Below are 17610 nucleotides of genomic sequence, written 5' to 3'. Positions count from 1 at the left end.
GGGGAGAGGTAAAGAACAACCCTCCTGATTTTTGTTTGTTAGTTGCTCCTTCTGAGCTCTGTCCCCCGCCAGGGCTTGTGATGGATGAGCAAGTCACGTGTAAGGGCGGAGGGAGTGGAAGGGAAAAGACGTGTTCTCTGCCCTTCCTCTGCTAGGCTCTGGGGCAAGGGCAGGGAGCAGGCCTGCTGTCCTGCAGTTGGTGCCTGCAGCGAGAAGCCCGTTTGTTCTGCAAAGCCTCAGCAGGAGGGGGAGATGCTTGAAGGCTGCTTGTTGGAAAACAGAGCAGGAGGCGAGCAGGCTGCCTTACCTTTCCTGTGCAGTAGTCCGCGGGCCCAGGCTTTACTGTTCTGTCCCCTCCAAGTTTGGTTTGGGCTCCCATGGTGTAGACGGGTGCCCTTCTTTTGTAGGCATCCACCTCAATCTTTGGGAATGCGGCGGGACCTGGAGTCTGCAAGAGAGCCAGGGACCTTGTTGGGCGCTAATTCACAGGTTTCTCCTTCCCGATTCCCCACGAGGGCTGCACACTAGTGGCTCAACAGAGAAGGGTGCGGGAAGCCTGGGACAATGTCAACAGTGGCACAGTCTGTTCCCCTCCAAAGAGGGGCATTTTCCAGAGCGGCAGGCAGGTAGCCATTAGGTCTGATGAGCTCTGCATCATCCAAACGGCCAGAGCTGGAAAGCGAGGCACTTGCAGGAGTAGGCAGAGCCTCCTTGTGCTCTCTTCTCCTGCTGGAACACTGGGAGAGCTCTGTGGCCCTGCGAGCACAGCTGTGGATTCACTGGCTTTGCTCCTGGTGTGGGGAAGGCAGCCGAGGTTCACTAGGCAATGTGGAAAAGAAGGGAAGCATCGCTCACCTTAGAGAGGTCCGCATCGAAGCGATCGTGCTTGCTCTTCCATTTCATGGAGTAGCACGGGCTGGCAGTTGTGTAGGCTGTGTTGGGTCCCATCAGCCTGGGTAAGGTGTAGGTGCCAGGGCCTGCAAGAGGAGTGGGAAGAGAGGGTGGGCGATTGAGTCCCGAGTGAGAAGCTGCTGCTTCTTGCCCCACAGGTCAGAGGGAGGCTTTGGAAGTAGGCCCCTTGCCAAGGCCGAGCAGCAGGCTGTCCCTGGAGCACGCTGAGGCTGCAAGTGTCTGCCTTGCCCGGGGTCGCCTTACCTGGAGGGTGGTCTCTTTTGACAGCCTCACGCCAGAAGGCCATGGACTGCACAGGCGGGCACTTAAAGACGTGCTTGTTGGACGTCTCGATGAAGTAATCGCCTAGGGCAGAGGGGGAGAGAAGAAAAGCAGTCAAGTCCCGGTCTTTTTCTGCAGCCACAGAGGCAATATCCTGAGGAGGGGCTATTCAGAAGGGCTGCAAATTTCCCAGCTCTTTGGCAGCTCCTCCTGCCCTGTGCTGGAGGACACAGGCAGCACCAAGGGGGATTTTTCTGCACGCTGCAGCTTGGTGTCCCTCTTGTCAGCCCCCCGCCCGCATCCCCTCCTATCTGGACTCCGGGTCCTGCCCCCTTGTGCCCATGGCCTGTGGTCCTTGGCAGCTGTCCTTCTCAGAGAGCACTTATGGCTGCTCACACTTGTTCCCCCGCTAGGCCAGGGCAAAAGTGAGGCGTTGGGGTCTTGTCGGGATGAAGAGCTGGAGAACCGGTACTCACTTGGTCCGGGTGTCACCGTGGTTTTTATTTTGGGAAGTCCCCGGATGTGGGTGCCTGGAGGCACATACTTCCCAGTCCTGGTGATGGCAGGCTCCACAAGGTACTGGGGACCAGGACCGCAGCTGCCTGTCATGGGCGGTTTGGTCCCTCTGCAGGTGTAAGCAGGGGCTCGGCTTTTGGTGGGACTGTGGCCCACGAAACCTAGGAAGCAAGCAAAGGAAAGGACACCTCCAGGCAGCTGCACACTTCAAGCTCCGCTGGAAGAGGCACAGCTGGAGTTGCCAGCCCCCATAAATTCCCCTCCCATGGGACGTTTTCCTCCAAGTCTACTACAAATACAAGCCGGTTATGCAGTGCCTTGGAGTGCAGAAGAGTAAGCCAAGGCAGCACAAATGGCTTTGTAGCTGCATTGCAAATTCAGCTGATAAAGACAGCCGATGCCTGGCCGGCACGCTTCCTGCCCCTAGCGGTTCAAAACAACTGCTTGGAGCACCAGTGTTGGCACTCCATAATGAGAGCATCGACGCTTCCACATTGTGGGGCGTGCGGCTGTGCTGAGTGGGGAACAGGCGAGCTGCCAAGTCTGTGCGGGGCAGTGCTTTTTGGCATGTGGAAGGGGTAAGGTGCAGCGCAGGCTTGAGAGCGCCTCTGTGCCAGGCAGAATGAGGGAGCTCTTGCCCTGGGTCAGCACAAGCAAGGGCAGCAGTATTGACCTTCCTCTGCCAGGCCTGGGGGGCTGTTGCTCCCGAGGGCACGGAGGCTTGGACAAAAAGGGCAATGGCTTTTGAGCTGCTTTGAGCAGGGATGTCCTAAATGTGCCGCCCGCCCTGGGGATGGCTGCGGTACCTGTTGCCCCTGGGATGGAGTACTTGGGCCCAGGGCTGGTGAACTGGGCCATGATTGGGCCGCGTGGGCGGTGAGGTCTCCACGTCCCCACAAAGGCTCCGTCCATGCTGGTGGGTGCCTCCAAAGCCTAAAGGCAGAAGAGCAGAAGAGTTACTGATGGGCTGCCCTGAAAGAGCCTGGAGTTCAGCTCTGCCCCTCTCTTTCAGGTGCCAATGCTCCACTTGGCGCGCAGGACTAAAACACAGCCCCACTTCTCAACCGCCCCCTCTGTGCCTCGGTATTGAGCCTTCAGAGGAAACAAAGCTATTGCTTCTTCTTTCACCAGCATACCGACATCTGAATCTCCAATCCCAAAACCCAGGTCTGAAACCTGCCTCCCCCTGCGGGAGGAGCCCGACTTCACCTTTCTTAGCCTTGGAAGGCAAATTCGATGAGGATGAGCTTTGCTGCTGCTGCTGCGGCTGCTCACAGTCACAGGGCACAGAGAGTTGCTGCGGGCAGGCAGAGCTCGCGACAGACTCTGACTCTGGGGGTGTCAGCTGCCAGCTTTTATAGGGGAGGGCACGGCATCGTCATGGAAACGCATTATGACAGCATACAGGCTTCGGGAGCCTGGGGGATGGCATCTGGGCTGTTACCTCCTCGGCTAGGTCTGGAGCCGTGGTCTCTGAACTATTTGGATCGTGCACCCCAACCAGTAAAAACCTGTAGCGCACTGTCATAGTTTTGGCTGAGCTTGGGTTAATTGTCTTTGTAGAGCCTCATATGATGCTTTTTTTTTTGGATTTTAATGAAGATAGTGGTGAGACCACATCAATGCTTTTAGTTGTTTCAGAGCGGTGCTTATCTCGAGCCAAGGACTTGTCTGCTTCTTATGACCGCAGCTGCCTGTCTCGGGCAGTTTGGTCCCAAGAAGGCCGAGCAGCAGGCTGTCCCTAGAGACACACAGGGCTGCAAGTGTCTGCCTTGCCCAGGGTCACCTTACCTGGAGGGTGGTCTGCTCTGACAGCCTCGTGCTGGAAGGCCATGGACTGCACAGGCGGGCACTTAAAGACGTGCTTGTTGGAAGCCTCGGTGCAGTAATCACCTACACAGAGGGGGAGAGAAGAATAGCAGTCAAGTGCTGGCTTTTTTGTCCAGCCACAGAGGCAATATATATATATCAATATACAGGCAATCTATATCAAAATATAGGCAATATATATCCCGAGGAGGGGCTCTTCAGAAGAGCTGCAAACTTCCCAGCTCTTTGGCAGCTCCTCCTGCCCTGTGCTGGAGGACACAGGCAGCACCAAGGGGGATTTTTCTGCACGCTGCAGTTTGGTGTCCCTCTTGTCAGCCCCCCGCCCGCATCCCCTTCTATCTGGACTCCGGGTCCTGCCCCCTTGTGCCCATGGCCTGTGGTCCTTGGCAGCTGTCCTTCTCAGAGAGCACTTATGGCTGCTCACACTTGTTCCCCCGCTAGGCCAGGGCAAAAGTGAGGCGTTGGGGTCTTGTCGGGATGAAGAGCTGGAGAACCGGTACTCACTTGGTCCGGGTGTCACCGTGGTGTTTATTTTGGGAAGTCCCCGGTTGTGGGTGCCTGGAGGCACATACTTCCCAGTCCTGGTGATGGCAGGCTCCACAAGGTATTGGGGACCTGGACCGCAGCTGCCTGTCATGGGCGGTTTGGTCCCTCTGCATGTGCACGCAGGGGCGCACACCCCACACTCTTTTCTCCTACAGCAGTTCCCAGAGAGGGGCCGCAGCCTCCCCGACGGACTCCACTGCGGCCTGAGCTGGGCCCTCTGGAAAGCACTCTGGGACAGGCTGGACCTGGCAGGGGCAGCCCCGGCCTCTCCTCACACAGCCCAGCCTGAGCCCGCTGTTGCCTCGGCACATGGGCCCCTGGCCCAGCACGGCCTGAGGCCGTGGTGTTTTTCCAACTTATTGGGAGAAATGCCATGGGGGTTTTGGGGTATCTTGTGGGGTACGGGGTGTCTTTTGGGGTGTCTTTTTGGGTGTATTTTTTATTGCACTCTGAGAGGACTTGTATTGGAGTGAATGCCTCAGCAGGAGGGGGAGATGCTTGAAGGCTGCTTGTTGGAAAACAGAGCAGGAGGCGAGCAGGCTGCCTTACCTTTCCTGTGCAGTAGTCCGCGGGCCCAGGCTTTACTGTTCTGTCCCCTCCAAGTTTGGTTTGGGCTCCCATGGTGTAGACGGGTGCCCTTCTTTTGTAGGCATCCACCTCAATCTTTGGGAATGCGAGGGCTGTGTTCCTTGGTTGTCATCCTGCCCTGTGCTGGAGGACACAGGCAGCACCAAAGGGGATGTTTCTGCACCTTGCAGCTTGCTGTCCCTCTTGTCAGCCCCCCGCCCATGCCACGTTCTTTCTGGTCTCTGGGTCCCCCGCAAGGCCAGGGCAAAAGTGAGGCGTTGGGGTCTTGTCGGGATGAAGAGCTGGAGAACCGGTACTCACTTGGTCCGGGTGTCACCGTGGTGTTTATTTTGGGAAGTCCCCGGATGTGGGTGCCTGGAGGCACATACTTCCCAGTCCTGGTGATGGCAGGCTCCACAAGGTACTGGGGACCAGGACCGCAGCTGCCTGTCATGGGCGGTTTGGTCCCTCTGCAGGTGTAAGCAGGGGCACACACACCCCCACACGCCCACTCCTACAGCACTTTGGGCTCCCATAGTGTAGATGGGTGCCCTTCTTTTGTAGGCATCCACCTCGATGTTTGGGAATGCGAGGGCTGAAGGCGCTGAGTCGGGACCTGGGTGCCAGCAGCGGAGATCACCTGGAGCTGGGAGAGGCTCTTCACTTGGCTGGGGCAGGAGAGCTGCCCTGGCCCATTCCCACCTGAGGGCAGCCGCGCGCTTGCAGCCTCAGTGGCCCTTGCTCTATGCCGGCTGCCATCAGGAGGATCCTGTGAGCCCTGTAGCCTCCCCTCCAGCCCCTGGCCTTGCCCCGGGCTCCTGTCTCAGGCTGCTTCGGTCTCTTTCTCCGGGCTGCTGCCCTTGCCCTGCTCGTGCAGAACTTGCCTCTTGACAGGAGGCGCTAGCGTGGGGCTGGAACAGCGGCTTCCAAGCTCAAATCCCAAACCTCCCCTCAGAGAGCAGGCCTTGCTCTCGTTAAGGACACGTTGTGGTGAGCTTGCCTCTCAGCGCGTTCTGTGCTGAGCAGGCAAAGGCCTTTGTGCCTCACTGCTTCCGGCCTTGTCCCACTGGAATTCCTGCTTCTTATTCTGGAGTGGTCTGTCGTTTGGGGTCTTGGCTGGGGTATTTAGGCACAGCCATGACAAGAGATGATGCAGAGCAGCAGCGGCATTGTTTCTGGCCTCAGCCTGGGGAGATGCCAACCCTGTGCCCCACAGAGGGGGGTGTGGAGCTGGGCTCTGTCCTTGGGGACAAGTCTCCATCTCCAGGCTGCTCTGCTGTGGGGTGCGAGTGGGTAGGGGAGGCCTAGTAGAACTCAGTAGCATGGCTTAGTGGTGAACCTGTCAGGACTTGTTTAAAGGTGGGAGTAAATGGTCTTTTCCTATGCTGAACGATTTTATGATTCTGTGTAATGTAAATTTTGGTTCTGAGAGAATACTGGAGAGACAAGTCCTCTTCTGAAACCGCACAGGAAGATCTCGCAGAGCAATGAATGATCTACGACTTTGGAGCTCGGACAGTTCTGCTCACATCCCTGTATTTCAGTTCATGGAAGAAGCACCGTTTCTCTGGAAAACGGGGATATTGGGCTCTGAGGCAGCAGGTTCTCTCGAGTTTCAGAACAACAGAGTGAATTCATCTTGGGTTTTAGCCATGATAGCATATGCACAAGAAAAAAGAAATCTAAAACCTGGTCTTTATTTACAACAGCTAAGGCAAACTGAAATGGCCACCCTCATGAAGACCAGGCTGTTCCAATGGCCTTTCATCAGAAGTCATCCGCTTCTGAAATCAAAGCAGTCTGTCAATTCACCCATCGTCCTTCCACACAGAGAAATTGCTAGGAGCTGCCACATTGAACAGAGAAGCAGCTTAAGAACCAAAGTCCTTGATGCCGCCATTCCTACTCTTCTTCCCTGCACATTCTTCCTCAAACTTGGAAAATAACCACCTAAACTAGTCCCAGTAGTACTTGGTTGGCATTTTGGCACAGCTGAACAAAGGACACCACCATCCATTTCCAGATCTGGACCCGGATGAGCCAAGGGCATGGAAATGTCTAAGTGATTCCAGGACAAGGCCAAAGGAAATATCTTGCCAATACGGGCTTGTTGGGGAGGAGGAGGACTGTGAAACCAGAGGGGGAATGCTTTAGTCCTGCAGAGGTCACAGGAGGACAAGAAAACCAAATAAGCAAAGGCTTTGAGCGGTGAAAACCAGAACGCCCGGGCACTGGGGACAGAGCGAGACAAGATGGAGGACGCAGCCGGGCAGCCTGGTGCTGGTTGCAGCCGGTTCCAGCCGGCTTCCCAACGGTCCCAGGCGGTGCTGCTGCCATGGCGGCTGTTAACAGCCAGGCCAGAGCAAGGCGCGGGCTGAGGCGAGCTGAGGGAAGGTGGCGGGCTCCCGGCGCCCTGTGGAGGAACCCGCGCCAAGGCTCGGGTCCATGGCTCCTGGAGAGCCCAGGCTGGAGCTGAGACAGTGCAAGGAGGAGCCGAGTGGTGGAAAAGGGCTGAGAGGGGCAGGGGGCAGCCCTCCACCCCCGGAGTCCAATGGAATTTTCCGGAATTGTCAGTACTCTGCAGCCTTGGCGGTGGCATTTAGGCACAGCCCATGACAGGAGATGATGCAGAGCAGCAGCGGCCCTGTTTCTGGCCTCAGCCTGGGGAGACGCCAACCCTGTGCCCTCCAGTTGAGGCTGGGGAGCTGGGCTCTGTCCTTGGGTGACAGCATGAAAGTTGGTCAAAGAAACTCTCAAAGACTCAATTTGGAGTTTTAGAAAGCAGGCATTCTTTATTTGCAGCACTGGGTGCACAGGGGATCGCGCCACCTAGTGTGTGTGCCAAATTGTTCACGCTACAGAGGTAATATACATTTGTAAGCATGGAATAAATTTCCAATAAATATCATATTCATACTATTTCCTGTAACTCATTAAAATCTTTAAAGTTCTTTGATGCATCCGCATTTGTTTCCACTCGTGGTCTTTCCGGGAGTCTCTGGTGGTCGTCGGTAGACTTACCATGTTCCTTGGTTGAACCCAGTCCTTGCGCATGCCCAGGCCATCTCCTTCTTTCTGATCTTATTCTCTCAACTTAGGCCTGCACACTGAGCGTAGTCAGTTACACATCCAAGCACACGTGCATAGCATGACTTCCTCACCTAATCTTCCTCTGACACATCCTGCAGGCCTGGGTCATCTTGCCCTCACTTTGAGATAGATACCAGTCTCTATTTTCTTACAGATGAAGCTGGCTAAGTAATACAAAGTTTCTAAACTCCCTGCTCTCCAACCAAACACAGTAAGCTCTGGGCACCCTGCACGCTGCTTTTGCTTGTCCACAGGGGGAGATAGGAGCAGGCTTGCCGCCACAGGCATTGCAGCTCCTAAGGATGAAGGGTGGTAAATCCTTTCTCCTGCTCTAGAAAGTCCTTCGAGCCCCGTGCTGAAAGGCTCCTCGGGCACCCTGGAACTTATGCCTTGATCCTCAAATCTGGCCCTGCAGGTCTGAAACCTGCCTCCCCCTGCGGGAGGAGCCCGACTTCACCTTTCTTAGCCTTGGAAGGCAAATTCGATGAGGATGAGCTTGTCCGCTGCTGCTGCGGCTGCTCACAGTCACAGGGCACAGAGAGTTGCTGCGGGCAGGCAGAGCTCGCGACAGACTCTGACTCTGGGGGTGTCAGCTGCCAGCTTTTATAGGGGAGGGCACAGCATCGTCATGGAAACGCATTAGGACAGCATACAGGCTTCGGGAGCCTGGGGGATGGCATCTGGGCTGTTACCTCCTCGGGCCTCGCCTAGCAGGAATTCCTGCATCTTTTTTCTGGAGTGGTCTGTCATTTGGGGTCTTGGCTGGGGTATTTAGGCACAGCCATGACAAGAGATGATGCAGAGCACCAGCGGCATTGTTTCTGGCCTCAGCCTGGGGAGATGCCAACCCTGTGCCCCCCGGACTGGGGTGTGGAGCTGGGCTCTGTCCTTAGGGACAGATCTCCATCTCCAGGCTGCTCGGCTGTGGGGTGCGAGTGGGTAGGGAAGGCCCTGAGTGCTGTCACAGCGCAGCGCTGAGCTCTGATGGCTCTTTGTGGGCTGGCATCTCTCCTCAGCCAGGAGCTCCGTAGCCTGCAGGTGAGGCATGGTCCTGGTGCAGGGTGAAGGGAGCAATGGGGATGCAAGGCCTATTGGGTTGAAGGCAAGCGGGTGAAAAGGTGCTGGTAGAGCTGGCTGTCTGCATGCCCTTTGGATTGCAGGGCTCTCCTCTTGCGCTCTTTTTGCTGCGGCTTTAAGCTTACAGAGAGAAAAGGAACCTTCCTTACTCACACCCCTCTTCCCCTCCTTCCCGTTCCCCTCCTCACAGCTCAAGGAGAACAAACAAGGTCTTTTGGGGAATCTTTTTTATTCCACTATGAGCGGAGTTGTGTAGATGGAGTGCCGGATTCCAAAAGTGGTTTCAGGTGCCCGGGGCTTGATCAGCGTCACCTGGAAGGGGAAAAGTTTAAGAAAAAAAAACAAAAACGGGGGTCATTAATGGTCCTTCTTGTTGTCCCACACATCCCTCTGTTCCTAGACAGTCCCTGTATGCCTCTCTCTTACTGCTCCGTGTCAGAATGTCAGTGCAGTGCCGCTTCAGCTTCCTGCTAGAGCAGACTTGTCGCAGTGATGGCAGGTTGCTCTAACAAGGGCGGTTACGGGCACTCGGCATTTCTCATCCACGGCCATAGGCACGCCTGGGAACCTTTAGCTGACTCTCCCTGTTCTGGTGGCATGCTCTTTCAAAACCTCCCGTATTACCGAGCTCTCGAAATGCCCTGATGCTCTTCCTGCTTGCCATTTCTTTCCGTTTAGGGCAAGCAATTGGCAGCACAGATAGGGGAGAGGTAAAGAACAACCCTCCTGATTTTTGTTTGTTAGTTGCTCCTTCTGAGCTCTGTCCCCCGCCAGGGCTTGTGATGGATGAGCAAGTCACGTGTAAGGGCGGAGGGAGTGGAAGGGAAAAGACGTGTTCTCTGCCCTTCCTCTGCTAGGCTCTGGGGCAAGGGCAGGGAGCAGGCCTGCTGTCCTGCAGTTGGTGCCTGCAGCGAGAAGCCCGTTTGTTCTGCAAAGCCTCAGCAGGAGGGGGAGATGCTTGAAGGCTGCTTGTTGGAAAACAGAGCAGGAGGCGAGCAGGCTGCCTTACCTTTCCTGTGCAGTAGTCCGCGGGCCCAGGCTTTACTGTTCTGTCCCCTCCAAGTTTGGTTTGGGCTCCCATGGTGTAGACGGGTGCCCTTCTTTTGTAGGCATCCACCTCAATCTTTGGGAATGCGGCGGGACCTGGAGTCTGCAAGAGAGCCAGGGACCTTGTTGGGCGCTAATTCACAGGTTTCTCCTTCCCGATTCCCCACGAGGGCTGCACACTAGTGGCTCAACAGAGAAGGGTGCGGGAAGCCTGGGACAATGTCAACAGTGGCACAGTCTGTTCCCCTCCAAAGAGGGGCATTTTCCAGAGCGGCAGGCAGGTAGCCATTAGGTCTGATGAGCTCTGCATCATCCAAACGGCCAGAGCTGGAAAGCGAGGCACTTGCAGGAGTAGGCAGAGCCTCCTTGTGCTCTCTTCTCCTGCTGGAACACTGGGAGAGCTCTGTGGCCCTGCGAGCACAGCTGTGGATTCACTGGCTTTGCTCCTGGTGTGGGGAAGGCAGCCGAGGTTCACTAGGCAATGTGGAAAAGAAGGGAAGCATCGCTCACCTTAGAGAGGTCCGCATCGAAGCGATCGTGCTTGCTCTTCCATTTCATGGAGTAGCACGGGCTGGCAGTTGTGTAGGCTGTGTTGGGTCCCATCAGCCTGGGTAAGGTGTAGGTGCCAGGGCCTGCAAGAGGAGTGGGAAGAGAGGGTGGGCGATTGAGTCCCGAGTGAGAAGCTGCTGCTTCTTGCCCCACAGGTCAGAGGGAGGCTTTGGAAGTAGGCCCCTTGCCAAGGCCGAGCAGCAGGCTGTCCCTGGAGCACGCTGAGGCTGCAAGTGTCTGCCTTGCCCGGGGTCGCCTTACCTGGAGGGTGGTCTCTTTTGACAGCCTCACGCCAGAAGGCCATGGACTGCACAGGCGGGCACTTAAAGACGTGCTTGTTGGACGTCTCGATGAAGTAATCGCCTAGGGCAGAGGGGGAGAGAAGAAAAGCAGTCAAGTCCCGGTCTTTTTCTGCAGCCACAGAGGCAATATCCTGAGGAGGGGCTATTCAGAAGGGCTGCAAATTTCCCAGCTCTTTGGCAGCTCCTCCTGCCCTGTGCTGGAGGACACAGGCAGCACCAAGGGGGATTTTTCTGCACGCTGCAGCTTGGTGTCCCTCTTGTCAGCCCCCCGCCCGCATCCCCTCCTATCTGGACTCCGGGTCCTGCCCCCTTGTGCCCATGGCCTGTGGTCCTTGGCAGCTGTCCTTCTCAGAGAGCACTTATGGCTGCTCACACTTGTTCCCCCGCTAGGCCAGGGCAAAAGTGAGGCGTTGGGGTCTTGTCGGGATGAAGAGCTGGAGAACCGGTACTCACTTGGTCCGGGTGTCACCGTGGTTTTTATTTTGGGAAGTCCCCGGATGTGGGTGCCTGGAGGCACATACTTCCCAGTCCTGGTGATGGCAGGCTCCACAAGGTACTGGGGACCAGGACCGCAGCTGCCTGTCATGGGCGGTTTGGTCCCTCTGCAGGTGTAAGCAGGGGCTCGGCTTTTGGTGGGACTGTGGCCCACGAAACCTAGGAAGCAAGCAAAGGAAAGGACACCTCCAGGCAGCTGCACACTTCAAGCTCCGCTGGAAGAGGCACAGCTGGAGTTGCCAGCCCCCATAAATTCCCCTCCCATGGGACGTTTTCCTCCAAGTCTACTACAAATACAAGCCGGTTATGCAGTGCCTTGGAGTGCAGAAGAGTAAGCCAAGGCAGCACAAATGGCTTTGTAGCTGCATTGCAAATTCAGCTGATAAAGACAGCCGATGCCTGGCCGGCACGCTTCCTGCCCCTAGCGGTTCAAAACAACTGCTTGGAGCACCAGTGTTGGCACTCCATAATGAGAGCATCGACGCTTCCACATTGTGGGGCGTGCGGCTGTGCTGAGTGGGGAACAGGCGAGCTGCCAAGTCTGTGCGGGGCAGTGCTTTTTGGCATGTGGAAGGGGTAAGGTGCAGCGCAGGCTTGAGAGCGCCTCTGTGCCAGGCAGAATGAGGGAGCTCTTGCCCTGGGTCAGCACAAGCAAGGGCAGCAGTATTGACCTTCCTCTGCCAGGCCTGGGGGGCTGTTGCTCCCGAGGGCACGGAGGCTTGGACAAAAAGGGCAATGGCTTTTGAGCTGCTTTGAGCAGGGATGTCCTAAATGTGCCGCCCGCCCTGGGGATGGCTGCGGTACCTGTTGCCCCTGGGATGGAGTACTTGGGCCCAGGGCTGGTGAACTGGGCCATGATTGGGCCGCGTGGGCGGTGAGGTCTCCACGTCCCCACAAAGGCTCCGTCCATGCTGGTGGGTGCCTCCAAAGCCTAAAGGCAGAAGAGCAGAAGAGTTACTGATGGGCTGCCCTGAAAGAGCCTGGAGTTCAGCTCTGCCCCTCTCTTTCAGGTGCCAATGCTCCACTTGGCGCGCAGGACTAAAACACAGCCCCACTTCTCAACCGCCCCCTCTGTGCCTCGGTATTGAGCCTTCAGAGGAAACAAAGCTATTGCTTCTTCTTTCACCAGCATACCGACATCTGAATCTCCAATCCCAAAACCCAGGTCTGAAACCTGCCTCCCCCTGCGGGAGGAGCCCGACTTCACCTTTCTTAGCCTTGGAAGGCAAATTCGATGAGGATGAGCTTTGCTGCTGCTGCTGCGGCTGCTCACAGTCACAGGGCACAGAGAGTTGCTGCGGGCAGGCAGAGCTCGCGACAGACTCTGACTCTGGGGGTGTCAGCTGCCAGCTTTTATAGGGGAGGGCACGGCATCGTCATGGAAACGCATTATGACAGCATACAGGCTTCGGGAGCCTGGGGGATGGCATCTGGGCTGTTACCTCCTCGGCTAGGTCTGGAGCCGTGGTCTCTGAACTATTTGGATCGTGCACCCCAACCAGTAAAAACCTGTAGCGCACTGTCATAGTTTTGGCTGAGCTTGGGTTAATTGTCTTTGTAGAGCCTCATATGATGCTTTTTTTTTTTGGATTTTAATGAAGATAGTGGTGAGACCACATCAATGCTTTTAGTTGTTTCAGAGCGGTGCTTATCTCGAGCCAAGGACTTGTCTGCTTCTTATGACCGCAGCTGCCTGTCTCGGGCAGTTTGGTCCCAAGAAGGCCGAGCAGCAGGCTGTCCCTAGAGACACACAGGGCTGCAAGTGTCTGCCTTGCCCAGGGTCACCTTACCTGGAGGGTGGTCTGCTCTGACAGCCTCGTGCTGGAAGGCCATGGACTGCACAGGCGGGCACTTAAAGACGTGCTTGTTGGAAGCCTCGGTGCAGTAATCACCTACACAGAGGGGGAGAGAAGAATAGCAGTCAAGTGCTGGCTTTTTTGTCCAGCCACAGAGGCAATATATATATATCAATATACAGGCAATCTATATCAAAATATAGGCAATATATATCCCGAGGAGGGGCTCTTCAGAAGAGCTGCAAACTTCCCAGCTCTTTGGCAGCTCCTCCTGCCCTGTGCTGGAGGACACAGGCAGCACCAAGGGGGATTTTTCTGCACGCTGCAGTTTGGTGTCCCTCTTGTCAGCCCCCCGCCCGCATCCCCTTCTATCTGGACTCCGGGTCCTGCCCCCTTGTGCCCATGGCCTGTGGTCCTTGGCAGCTGTCCTTCTCAGAGAGCACTTATGGCTGCTCACACTTGTTCCCCCGCTAGGCCAGGGCAAAAGTGAGGCGTTGGGGTCTTGTCGGGATGAAGAGCTGGAGAACCGGTACTCACTTGGTCCGGGTGTCACCGTGGTGTTTATTTTGGGAAGTCCCCGGTTGTGGGTGCCTGGAGGCACATACTTCCCAGTCCTGGTGATGGCAGGCTCCACAAGGTATTGGGGACCTGGACCGCAGCTGCCTGTCATGGGCGGTTTGGTCCCTCTGCATGTGCACGCAGGGGCGCACACCCCACACTCTTTTCTCCTACAGCAGTTCCCAGAGAGGGGCCGCAGCCTCCCCGACGGACTCCACTGCGGCCTGAGCTGGGCCCTCTGGAAAGCACTCTGGGACAGGCTGGACCTGGCAGGGGCAGCCCCGGCCTCTCCTCACACAGCCCAGCCTGAGCCCGCTGTTGCCTCGGCACATGGGCCCCTGGCCCAGCACGGCCTGAGGCCGTGGTGTTTTTCCAACTTATTGGGAGAAATGCCATGGGGGTTTTGGGGTATCTTGTGGGGTACGGGGTGTCTTTTGGGGTGTCTTTTTGGGTGTATTTTTTATTGCACTCTGAGAGGACTTGTATTGGAGTGAATGCCTCAGCAGGAGGGGGAGATGCTTGAAGGCTGCTTGTTGGAAAACAGAGCAGGAGGCGAGCAGGCTGCCTTACCTTTCCTGTGCAGTAGTCCGCGGGCCCAGGCTTTACTGTTCTGTCCCCTCCAAGTTTGGTTTGGGCTCCCATGGTGTAGACGGGTGCCCTTCTTTTGTAGGCATCCACCTCAATCTTTGGGAATGCGAGGGCTGTGTTCCTTGGTTGTCATCCTGCCCTGTGCTGGAGGACACAGGCAGCACCAAAGGGGATGTTTCTGCACCTTGCAGCTTGCTGTCCCTCTTGTCAGCCCCCCGCCCATGCCACGTTCTTTCTGGTCTCTGGGTCCCCCGCAAGGCCAGGGCAAAAGTGAGGCGTTGGGGTCTTGTCGGGATGAAGAGCTGGAGAACCGGTACTCACTTGGTCCGGGTGTCACCGTGGTGTTTATTTTGGGAAGTCCCCGGATGTGGGTGCCTGGAGGCACATACTTCCCAGTCCTGGTGATGGCAGGCTCCACAAGGTACTGGGGACCAGGACCGCAGCTGCCTGTCATGGGCGGTTTGGTCCCTCTGCAGGTGTAAGCAGGGGCACACACACCCCCACACGCCCACTCCTACAGCACTTTGGGCTCCCATAGTGTAGATGGGTGCCCTTCTTTTGTAGGCATCCACCTCGATGTTTGGGAATGCGAGGGCTGAAGGCGCTGAGTCGGGACCTGGGTGCCAGCAGCGGAGATCACCTGGAGCTGGGAGAGGCTCTTCACTTGGCTGGGGCAGGAGAGCTGCCCTGGCCCATTCCCACCTGAGGGCAGCCGCGCGCTTGCAGCCTCAGTGGCCCTTGCTCTATGCCGGCTGCCATCAGGAGGATCCTGTGAGCCCTGTAGCCTCCCCTCCAGCCCCTGGCCTTGCCCCGGGCTCCTGTCTCAGGCTGCTTCGGTCTCTTTCTCCGGGCTGCTGCCCTTGCCCTGCTCGTGCAGAACTTGCCTCTTGACAGGAGGCGCTAGCGTGGGGCTGGAACAGCGGCTTCCAAGCTCAAATCCCAAACCTCCCCTCAGAGAGCAGGCCTTGCTCTCGTTAAGGACACGTTGTGGTGAGCTTGCCTCTCAGCGCGTTCTGTGCTGAGCAGGCAAAGGCCTTTGTGCCTCACTGCTTCCGGCCTTGTCCCACTGGAATTCCTGCTTCTTATTCTGGAGTGGTCTGTCGTTTGGGGTCTTGGCTGGGGTATTTAGGCACAGCCATGACAAGAGATGATGCAGAGCAGCAGCGGCATTGTTTCTGGCCTCAGCCTGGGGAGATGCCAACCCTGTGCCCCACAGAGGGGGGTGTGGAGCTGGGCTCTGTCCTTGGGGACAAGTCTCCATCTCCAGGCTGCTCTGCTGTGGGGTGCGAGTGGGTAGGGGAGGCCTAGTAGAACTCAGTAGCATGGCTTAGTGGTGAACCTGTCAGGACTTGTTTAAAGGTGGGAGTAAATGGTCTTTTCCTATGCTGAACGATTTTATGATTCTGTGTAATGTAAATTTTGGTTCTGAGAGAATACTGGAGAGACAAGTCCTCTTCTGAAACCGCACAGGAAGATCTCGCAGAGCAATGAATGATCTACGACTTTGGAGCTCGGACAGTTCTGCTCACATCCCTGTATTTCAGTTCATGGAAGAAGCACCGTTTCTCTGGAAAACGGGGATATTGGGCTCTGAGGCAGCAGGTTCTCTCGAGTTTCAGAACAACAGAGTGAATTCATCTTGGGTTTTAGCCATGATAGCATATGCACAAGAAAAAAGAAATCTAAAACCTGGTCTTTATTTACAACAGCTAAGGCAAACTGAAATGGCCACCCTCATGAAGACCAGGCTGTTCCAATGGCCTTTCATCAGAAGTCATCCGCTTCTGAAATCAAAGCAGTCTGTCAATTCACCCATCGTCCTTCCACACAGAGAAATTGCTAGGAGCTGCCACATTGAACAGAGAAGCAGCTTAAGAACCAAAGTCCTTGATGCCGCCATTCCTACTCTTCTTCCCTGCACATTCTTCCTCAAACTTGGAAAATAACCACCTAAACTAGTCCCAGTAGTACTTGGTTGGCATTTTGGCACAGCTGAACAAAGGACACCACCATCCATTTCCAGATCTGGACCCGGATGAGCCAAGGGCATGGAAATGTCTAAGTGATTCCAGGACAAGGCCAAAGGAAATATCTTGCCAATACGGGCTTGTTGGGGAGGAGGAGGACTGTGAAACCAGAGGGGGAATGCTTTAGTCCTGCAGAGGTCACAGGAGGACAAGAAAACCAAATAAGCAAAGGCTTTGAGCGGTGAAAACCAGAACGCCCGGGCACTGGGGACAGAGCGAGACAAGATGGAGGACGCAGCCGGGCAGCCTGGTGCTGGTTGCAGCCGGTTCCAGCCGGCTTCCCAACGGTCCCAGGCGGTGCTGCTGCCATGGCGGCTGTTAACAGCCAGGCCAGAGCAAGGCGCGGGCTGAGGCGAGCTGAGGGAAGGTGGCGGGCTCCCGGCGCCCTGTGGAGGAACCCGCGCCAAGGCTCGGGTCCATGGCTCCTGGAGAGCCCAGGCTGGAGCTGAGACAGTGCAAGGAGGAGCCGAGTGGTGGAAAAGGGCTGAGAGGGGCAGGGGGCAGCCCTCCACCCCCGGAGTCCAATGGAATTTTCCGGAATTGTCAGTACTCTGCAGCCTTGGCGGTGGCATTTAGGCACAGCCCATGACAGGAGATGATGCAGAGCAGCAGCGGCCCTGTTTCTGGCCTCAGCCTGGGGAGACGCCAACCCTGTGCCCTCCAGTTGAGGCTGGGGAGCTGGGCTCTGTCCTTGGGTGACAGCATGAAAGTTGGTCAAAGAAACTCTCAAAGACTCAATTTGGAGTTTTAGAAAGCAGGCATTCTTTATTTGCAGCACTGGGTGCACAGGGGATCGCGCCACCTAGTGTGTGTGCCAAATTGTTCACGCTACAGAGGTAATATACATTTGTAAGCATGGAATAAATTTCCAATAAATATCATATTCATACTATTTCCTGTAACTCATTAAAATCTTTAAAGTTCTTTGATGCATCCGCATTTGTTTCCACTCGTGGTCTTTCCGGGAGTCTCTGGTGGTCGTCGGTAGACTTACCATGTTCCTTGGTTGAACCCAGTCCTTGCGCATGCCCAGGCCATCTCCTTCTTTCTGATCTTATTCTCTCAACTTAGGCCTGCACACTGAGCGTAGTCAGTTACACATCCAAGCACACGTGCATAGCATGACTTCCTCACCTAATCTTCCTCTGACACATCCTGCAGGCCTGGGTCATCTTGCCCTCACTTTGAGATAGATACCAGTCTCTATTTTCTTACAGATGAAGCTGGCTAAGTAATACAAAGTTTCTAAACTCCCTGCTCTCCAACCAAACACAGTAAGCTCTGGGCACCCTGCACGCTGCTTTTGCTTGTCCACAGGGGGAGATAGGAGCAGGCTTGCCGCCACAGGCATTGCAGCTCCTAAGGATGAAGGGTGGTAAATCCTTTCTCCTGCTCTAGAAAGTCCTTCGAGCCCCGTGCTGAAAGGCTCCTCGGGCACCCTGGAACTTA

General features: G+C 56.0%; 2 protein-coding genes across 2 annotated transcripts; both read right to left on the bottom strand.

Moving 5' to 3' along the window:
• Positions 1–307: 307 nt before the first annotated feature.
• On the bottom strand, positions 308–5086 carry LOC118249915 (outer dense fiber protein 3-like; the record flags this gene model as incomplete). Its single annotated transcript, XM_050716725.1, has 7 exons — positions 4954–5086; positions 3476–3582; positions 2496–2622; positions 1650–1850; positions 1156–1257; positions 856–977; positions 308–448 (listed from the first exon to the last, which is right to left on the bottom strand). Coding segments are annotated over exons 1-7 (933 nt in total), but the record flags the coding sequence as incomplete, so codon positions are not given.
• Positions 5087–9027: 3941 nt separating this feature from the next.
• LOC118249916 (outer dense fiber protein 3-like) lies at positions 9028–14588 on the bottom strand. Its single transcript, XM_050716724.1, has 8 exons — positions 14456–14588; positions 12978–13084; positions 11997–12123; positions 11151–11351; positions 10657–10758; positions 10357–10478; positions 9809–9949; positions 9028–9111 (listed from the first exon to the last, which is right to left on the bottom strand). Exons 1-8 carry the CDS (start codon positions 14586–14588, stop codon positions 9028–9030), a joined length of 1017 nt encoding a protein of 338 aa, XP_050572681.1.
• Between the last annotated feature and the right edge of the window lie 3022 nt (positions 14589–17610).

This window comes from Cygnus atratus, unplaced genomic scaffold (genome assembly GCF_013377495.2).
Source record: "Cygnus atratus isolate AKBS03 ecotype Queensland, Australia unplaced genomic scaffold, CAtr_DNAZoo_HiC_assembly HiC_scaffold_245, whole genome shotgun sequence".
Taxonomy (NCBI): Eukaryota; Metazoa; Chordata; class Aves; order Anseriformes; family Anatidae; genus Cygnus; species Cygnus atratus.
This window is presented reverse-complemented; position numbering and strand designations above follow the sequence as displayed.

Bases quoted from the DNA above. Each gene is read 5' to 3' on its own strand.
- LOC118249916 (XM_050716724.1), bottom strand. From the start codon at position 14,588: ATGACAGGCAGCTGCGGTCCTGGTCCCCAGTACCTTGTGGAGCCTGCC. The intron at 11,352-11,996 runs GTACCGCAGCCA...CTTGCTTCCTAG, and splicing joins CTCCATCCCAGGGGCAACAG to GTTTCGTGGGCCACAGTCCC. The intron at 9,950-10,356 runs GTGAGCGATGCT...GCTCTCTTGCAG, and splicing joins TCGATGCGGACCTCTCTAAG to ACTCCAGGTCCCGCCGCATT.